Raw genomic sequence first — 8,276 nt, 5'->3', positions numbered from 1 at the left:
ACCCCCCAGAACCCTTTGTGAAAACTAGTAGTACTCTTTACACACAAGAAAAGAAAACCACAACAATAATATTAATAAAAAAATACAAGTAAAAACAAAACAAAAAACATACAAAAAATTAAATAGTAATATTTAATATGGAAACAAAACCAAGTGTCTTAAACAAATGTAGCATTAGATTCTCGTATATATTATATAATATTAATTTATATTAAAAAACAAAAAACAAATATAATGAATAAAATACCACAACAAAACAACAACATAATTCACATAAATAAACAACAAAATATTAAGAAAAAATAAACTTATTACTTTTTTATTGTAGGATTGTTAAAAAAAATCTGGTTGGGATCCCAGTCTCTAAAAGTAACCTAATATAGCACCTTCTTTTTAACCCATATGACTGCCATTTGAAGCCAAATTCTTGCATTCGATGTCGATAGAACTCCAATCGAAATGCATTTCTGAGTGGCCATTACAGATTGATAAAAATGAAAATTTTCGTAAAGGCATCATCTTTAAGATTCGATATTTAAGCGTTTCTGCCGCAATTTTAAATCAATTTAAAAATTGGCGTATTAAAAATCATTATACCCTACACCACATAGTGGTAATGTTATTATGTCTTTGCGCATTTGTTTGTAACATGGAGAAAGAAGTGAGACAGACCCATAGTTACTTTTGAGGATAGTAAAGTTTACCAGGGGATAATGCAGGAAATACCTAGGTTTCGGAAAGAGCCACCAATCCTCATCAGTTCCCTTGTTTTTTGTCTGGGATATTCTCCCCAGAAGTTGTTTTAAAAATAACTTCTATGACAAAAAACATTTTTCATAGAATCACTTTCTGAGTCGATTTATGCATGTCTGTCCGTCCGTCTGTCTGTCCATTTATTATCCGATTGAGATGAAATTTTCCAAAAAATATTTGTTTGGCCCAAGGACAAACCCTATTGAAATTGGTGATTACCGGATCAGCTTTAGATATAACTCCCATATATATCTTCAGCCGATTTCGGGTAAATTATGCACCAAATGGCCAATATGCAGGGTGAGAAAAAAAATCGGCAACAAAGTCAAACGCCATAATTTATAAATTTTTTTTAATTTTATTGAATGAAAGCAGAAAATGTCGGAAATAGCCTCAAATTTTAGAATAAGTTCAGATTTGTTCGAAATTATCACCTTTGGGACGAATTTGGCACATTTTCAGCTGACCTCTTTGGCAAGTAAACACGATAATTTAGCTGGTCAACTATCCAGCAGGTTGTAAACCAGCTCATCGAAGAAAACCTGATTCGGCAGTTCACCACTTTCGGTCAGGCGAAGCAACTCTTTAGCTCTTTTAAGTCTATTTTCTTTCTGTTGCGGTGTAAGTTCTTGCACTTTTTGCAATTTCAATGGCTTTAACCCGAACTCTTTTTTCAATATTTGCCGAATGGAATATTGCCATATGTTCAGCTCACGAGTCATTTCGGTTCAGATATAACAATAGCTCTTATATATATGTTTCATCCGATTTGGTGTTTAAGTCCCTCACATTCGTAAGATGCATTCGACAATAATGATATTTTGTACCAGATATCTTATAGAGCTCGGAAATACATCTGCCAAATTTTATCAGGATTGGTTTAGATTTGCATATAGCTCCCATATATGTCCTTAATCCGATTTCTGGTTTACTTTGTGCAAATAATAATATAATAGAGTGAATATCAGGACGTACGTTTCCATTTTGTGGATAATCCTTCTCGAAGTGATATTAAGCACTCTATAACAATGTTTATTTGGTATAAAATATTAAAATGTATATGTTAAATTTAGTGAAAATCGATTCTGAATTGGATATGCCTCCCATATATTAGTCCCTCAAACCAAACTATAACTGCTCTAAAGCCAAATGCTCATGGGTAATAAAGTAGATCTTCAAACAAATTCTTTTGTTACGGGATCTCTACTAAATATGCATAGTGGTGTAGGGTATCATATAGTCGGCCACGCCCGACTTTTGACTTTTCCTTATTGGTTTTAAGAAGGGATATCAGTGTTCCTGATTACCACTGTAGACTACACAGACCTCCGAAAAACTCGTTCGAATTCGCGTTAAGAGTGAATGATCCAACCCATCCATCAAATTTATATCCGTCGAGTGAATACACCAACAATTATAAATATTCATATTTTTATTATTATTACCTTTAAAACTTTCGTAAACTAAATTCTTACAAAGAACATTGTATAAATTTGTCTTCTAATTCAACTAAATACTTTTAAAGCCGATTTGTTTTTTGGTTAAAGACTACAATTTCAAGGAACATGGGCAAGTTTACCACCCACATGCCAATTCTAACAGTAAATAAAAGAAAACAAGCGTAGGGATTAACTGAAAAAGTACACCGAGTCTAGGACATTGCGCAAATCGAAATCACCCTTTTGTGGCATCTGGCAAAGCACGCGATTAAGATTTCGTTTCGATAAATCTTCCGCTGAGTCGTCATTACTAAATTCTCTGCAAAAAGAAAAATATACATACAATGAATTTAATCAAAATCATACATAAAAAGAATTTAATCAACCTACCCTTCTCTAAAACTGTATTTTTCCTTTAAGAATTCCGATAAATCTTCCAAGATCGGTTGTGAGTGTAACGCCACAAACTGTTCTCGGCAGATGCGATTCAATTCGGGCACAGTACAGGCATGGGTCCAGAAGCAGTCATGCACCGAGACAAACGTGAGACCGGCACGTTCACAATGCAACGAAGTCAACATCATATGCGACGAATCCAATGAGTGGATAAAGTTCGGTGGAAAAGCATTCTTTTGTTTCATCACATTTGGTTTCTCATACATATCGGTTGCCATTGCTTCCGACACTCGTACATTGGCCTTAGGTATTTGCTTATTATCTTGACGATTGTAGGGTTGTACGACAGGCAGACCCAAAGGTGTTACCCATTCAACATTTCGACCACAAACACCGGAAATTAGACGGGCGCATTCTGTAAACCAATCTTGAATTTCACGTGTGGAGGTGAACATCTCACGTATACTTTCAAATGTTTTCGTTGTCAAATAAGTGGATGCCGGCCAGACCCAGTCTTTGGGGAAATCATCAATGTCCTTTAATTGACGGGCAATTTGTAGGCGTGCTCCATAACGGGTAACACCATAGACAGTGGTCATAACGGTTTGTTTTATAACTTTACGTTTTACAAAGCCATTGAGAGCCTCGGCCACATGCAAACCATTATCTGCATCACGTTTACGCGATTTTTCCACCAAAGCGGCCACAGCACTGTACACATCATTCGGTGTCTCGGAGGGAGCCAAATTTACACTTATAGCTCCAGCCTTGTCTCGTCCCAGCGCGGCATAATGCTGCAGACCATTACAGGAACCATCTTGGTGTATAGGAAATCGGCTCATGTATTCGGCAGGGTTGGGTGAACGATGGACCTTTGCAATTTCTATGCAACAGGCCAACGTTTGCCAGGGTTCATCGGATTTGGCCCACCATCTACGTCCGTTAAGAGGGTTATCAGCAGAATCCAAAATTTCCGGCATTACTTCTTCGGCGTAAAGTAAACGTTCTCTGACCGAGTCACGTTTCTTGAGACCAGTGAGATTTATGCAATGCAATTTCAGCCAACTGAAACCATCCACGCCCAATGGTTGGGGTTGGTCGAAAATGAGCATGGATCGAGCTAAATCTGAACCCAAGTGATTGAGATGGGGTGGTACAGGATATACTCGTCCTCTGAAGTCCATATTGTGGGGCAACCAGAAAACTTTGTCACGGAACTAAAAGAAGAACAAAAAAAGGAAGAAGTTGTTAAAGTGGTTCAAAATCTCTAGTTATAAAAAGAAAAAGTTAAAGAACCGCTCATACAAAAAACCTAAAAAAATTGTCACGAAATTTAAAAACAGAAATATTCCAATTTTGGTTTAAAAACATTTTAACAAATCGTTTCAGTGTAGCCATCTTCCAATTTGGATGCTGTAGAATTAGCAAAGTCACAACCCGTATATGGGTTTCTATCATATTCATGAACCTCTCTACTACAAGTTATTTGCGATTTACAACACTGGCAGTAAAACTCTCCACAATTACTTTGAGGCACTGATAAAATGCAACTCTCCAAAACCAATCGATGACTTCATTCGAAAATGAATACTGTTTCTACTTTACTCACATGATTAGCCAAAGATAGTCTATATAAGGTGTCACACCATAAACTATACATCTCAGCCTGTTTGCGCCTGTGGATCATTTTGTCTTTGAACAATTTAGCACGATCTGCATTCGATATGGAGACGTCATTTTTGGGTATTGATGGAAGGGCAGGCAATGAGCTGGGCGGTTGTGGAACATCGAGTTTTTCATCGCCACCGTTTTGAAAGACTTCTATGATGATGTCTAAAACCTACAAAGAACAGATTAGTCACTGAAAAATTCTACCCTTGACAATGATTGTAAACTTACATCGGTATTAACACGCCATGGTACACTAGCTAATTGATTAAGAGAATCTAAGGCAGGATATATATTTTGTGGATTCATGGAATTGATACGTTCCCATTGTTGTATAGCCTGTAATGGAAGAATATTTATTTTGGTCTATTTTCAAAATGGAAATCTAATCTCTCACCTGCAATGGTAAACGTATCAAATCGGATTTGTTTAATAAATAGCCACCATTGTGTGGAGTACTCCATGGTTGTGGTGGGCACAGCATTGGCACTAAATTTGAATCAAATGTCAGGGTTTGTTGACGAGAAGCTCGCAGCAATCTAATTGCAATTAAAAAAAAAAACAACAAATTTCTTATGCTCAAAGAACAAAAAATGAAATAAAATACCTTGCCAAAACAGGATGTGGTTTAACTTCCTCCTTGACCAGACGTCCTTGATTTCGAAACAATGTATAAAAAGCTGGGAGTAAATTTTGCTGATTGGTCTTTTGGTTTTGGCGCATACAAAACGAATCGATTTTTATGTCTCGCATTAATATGTTGTACAGGAAACGACCGACTCCGGTGAGAACGTTTGTTGGCCATGCCACTTCTCGAATGTCCATACTTGGACCAGTGGCACGTTCTTTGTGTACCAAACGTTGCCACATTTGACGGGTATTATCGTTGCTGTTGGCATGATCCCAGATATCACAGTATGAACTATAGATGTCACCTACCTTTTCCAATATACCATTCTTCTTTTTCTGTTCTATTTGGAAACTAAAAAACAAAATTGCAATTTAAAGTCTATTTGCCAAGAGTCTCTCTTTGCGTGTTTTACTTACCGCTGTTGTACTTTTTGACCCAACTCTTTATACAATTGGCCTACAGTGGGGCTAAATGTCTCTGAACCCTCGGCCAGTTTGTATATTTCGCGTATTAAAATATCCGCATATTGAGAACTGTCCAGGGTATTCAAATAGGTGTAATAGTTCATATATCCATTGGGTTTATATCGTACTTGGGCTTTTAGCGTATTCAAATCACGAGCAATGGCACTGCAAATTTGACTACGCCACTGTGTTTCCATCTCCTTCAGTTTCTCGCGCTATAAAACAAAGTTTTAGATTTTAATTTCAAATAATTCATTCATACATTTTATACTTACACAAAAATCTGTGTTGTCAAACTCTTTGGTCTTTTCTATGGATTTGATTGTAATACTGCCTTCAAGCTCAATTCTCAATTGTTCTCGGGCCATTTCTTCCAGTTGCTCCTTACTGTAACCCAACTTGGAATTCATTATTTCTGAACCAGGAACTTTTTGCTGCGAATTTGTATTAACCGCCATATCATGGGTGGGATGAATTTGGTCATTAAAATTATTTAAAAGATTGTTGTTGTATTCTAAAACCGGTGGAGTATAAACAGGCTGGAAATCGGGCAGAACTCTCTGTATGGCATCTAAGGCAATATCACGTTGATCAGCTATAAAATAAGATTTATCCATAATTTCGCTTAAAGTAAAACCCATTTGTTCGGCCTTTTTGATGGCTTTTCGTATGTTCAATATATTTGCTTCGGATGCTTCGAGACGGCCAAGACACTCAAATATAGCAGCAAAGGTTTGAGTATTGAATTGTAAGCCATCCTCTCCGATTAATTGGAATATATCACGAAACCTTTCAAAATTGCCCTTTTCAGCGTAGCCGTGCAAAAGAATGTTGTACAAATCGATGGTTATTAAGCTATTCGCAGAGTTATTCTTCAACGCCTTTTGACGATAGGTTAAGAGCGTAGACAAGGCGCGGTTGAGTAGACCCACAGACACACATACATTCAAATACGTGTTGAGATTTAGGCGCAGGGCACGTTCCTTTGCCAAACGTTCTTGAGTTTCATTTAAATGGATCTTTGACTTGAATCTAGAAGAGAAGTATGCTGTTCAAAGTTGCATAAAATTCTTGTCATCTTCAATTTTACCTTGGCTTTGACTTCTGTGTTACACTTGCTGATTTGCTTTCTTTCGTTGATCCGTCTATGATATCAGGATGTACATACGGCTCTGATGAATCCAATGGATCGATAACCTCTTCGGGTAATGCATGTTTTGGTGCATTTAGACTAAAAGGAATTCATCAAAAATAACTGTAGACATTTAAGGAACACTAACATACCTAAAGCTTTCATGGTCCATATGCTCTTGTTCCAAACTTTCAATGATATCCCTAAAATTCTGGAAAGACTTTGTAATCCGATCAATCTGTTCTGGATTTGTAAGTATCCTCTTCGTTACTAAATCCTCATCTTCTTTGCCAAAAAATATCATCGGTTTGTCATCATAACTTCCAGCTTCCAAAAGAGATGTGTCCAGTACTTCCATATTGATTTTTTGATATTCGATGGGTTGCATCGTTAAAGCTGCTTTAGATTTGTTCTTCTTCCTGGCACCTTCTTCAGTGGCCAACTTTTGTTTTTTATTGACAATTTTCTTGATGAGTTCCTGTTGCGTTTTTGCAACGAAATCTTGTAGTTTCTTGGCTCGCAGGCGTTGCACTTTCGATTTGCGGACATTGGCTGCGCCATCAGTCACTAGAAGAGAAATAAAAGAAGTATTAATTCAGATATGTACAAAAGTAAATAAATTAATACGCCATACCCTCCAATAGTTCAACATATTTCGAATAACGCAATTTACGTTTTTTCTTCTTCTTCTTTTCTAATGCCTCGAGATTTGTTGGTGTAGTTGATTGTTTACGCACAGTTGTTGTGGCTCCAATTATAGCATTTTCTGAAATGAACCACATTCCATAATACGCTTATTCCGGTCTTGCTATTAACCATTACTTACTCTGTCCGGTAGTACTTGTGCTCGTCTCATGGATTGCTGTTGTTAAAATCTTCGGACTAACATTGTTCTGCTGCAAGTGGGAATACACTACCCGAGGAGTTTCTAGCTTAGCAATATTCTGTCTGGATGCTGACAAACAAATCCTTTGTCCCTCCTGCTGTTGTTGCCTGCAAGTCAATCCCACAAACGTCCGTTCAATTGCCGCATGCTTTCGCCCATACAGAGCCAATCTACAATTTTCCACAGCAACCCGATTAACCGTTAATAAACGATACATTTTTATCCAATCGTTGGAAATTTGGTCAAGAATTTAGTTTTATAATTTTTTATTGCCATTAATTAATGATTATAAGTTAATTTTTTTAATTTTTCGTTTAATTTTCTTGCATAACTGCGTTTTTTTAAAAGGAGTTTTGACAACTAATGCTTCCAATGCTGCTCACATGGAAAATAACAAATGTCAAAGTTAGGGATTTGTATATCGTTCTTGGGCCTCTATTAAACAGCTGATATAAATAGGGGCGGAACGATTTTTTGACCGCGGCGGCAAATCACGTGTAAACCAATCGGCGGCGTCACGCTGTGCTGTCTGTGTACTCTGTACAAAGAGTTGCGAATGAAAGAAAAGGCAACACACCGAATGTATAGAAAGTGGAAGAGGCAAAACGCCGTAAAAACAGTTTGTTCATCTGAGGAAAAGAAGTATGCGTTCACTGAAAGAACCAAGGGACGAGTGCCGTTTACATTATTCACTGGAGTAACTGCGATAATTTAAATAACTTTGGTTAATAATTCACATGAAGAAAATATTCATTGTTTCCAATGAAAAAGAGAGTCTACCAGATTTAACGATAGTAATTTATTTCTATTAATTACTCTTTAATAACTATTTTTTTATTCTTAAGATGTGGTACGTGGTTTTTAATAACTTTTAACGAATTATTCAATTTCATTCAATTTTTAATTT

General features: G+C 36.7%; 1 protein-coding gene across 1 annotated transcript; it reads right to left on the bottom strand.

Annotated features, from left to right (window-relative positions):
• Positions 1 to 2,167: 2,167 nt before the first annotated feature.
• LOC101900942 (DNA-directed RNA polymerase, mitochondrial) lies at positions 2,168 to 7,766 on the bottom strand. Its single transcript, XM_005175192.4, has 12 exons — positions 7,310 to 7,766; positions 7,118 to 7,249; positions 6,636 to 7,050; positions 6,442 to 6,582; positions 5,627 to 6,383; positions 5,304 to 5,566; positions 4,864 to 5,238; positions 4,654 to 4,795; positions 4,488 to 4,595; positions 4,198 to 4,428; positions 2,583 to 3,805; positions 2,168 to 2,511 (listed from the first exon to the last, which is right to left on the bottom strand). The coding sequence occupies exons 1-12, from the start codon at positions 7,584 to 7,586 to the stop codon at positions 2,382 to 2,384; spliced, it is 4,194 nt and encodes a 1,397-aa protein (XP_005175249.2). The 5' UTR covers positions 7,587 to 7,766; the 3' UTR covers positions 2,168 to 2,381.
• Between the last annotated feature and the right edge of the window lie 510 nt (positions 7,767 to 8,276).

The sequence above is a fragment of the Musca domestica genome, unplaced genomic scaffold (assembly GCF_030504385.1).
Source record: "Musca domestica strain aabys unplaced genomic scaffold, Musca_domestica.polishedcontigs.V.1.1 19, whole genome shotgun sequence".
Classification (NCBI taxonomy): domain Eukaryota; kingdom Metazoa; phylum Arthropoda; class Insecta; order Diptera; family Muscidae; genus Musca; species Musca domestica.
This window is presented reverse-complemented; position numbering and strand designations above follow the sequence as displayed.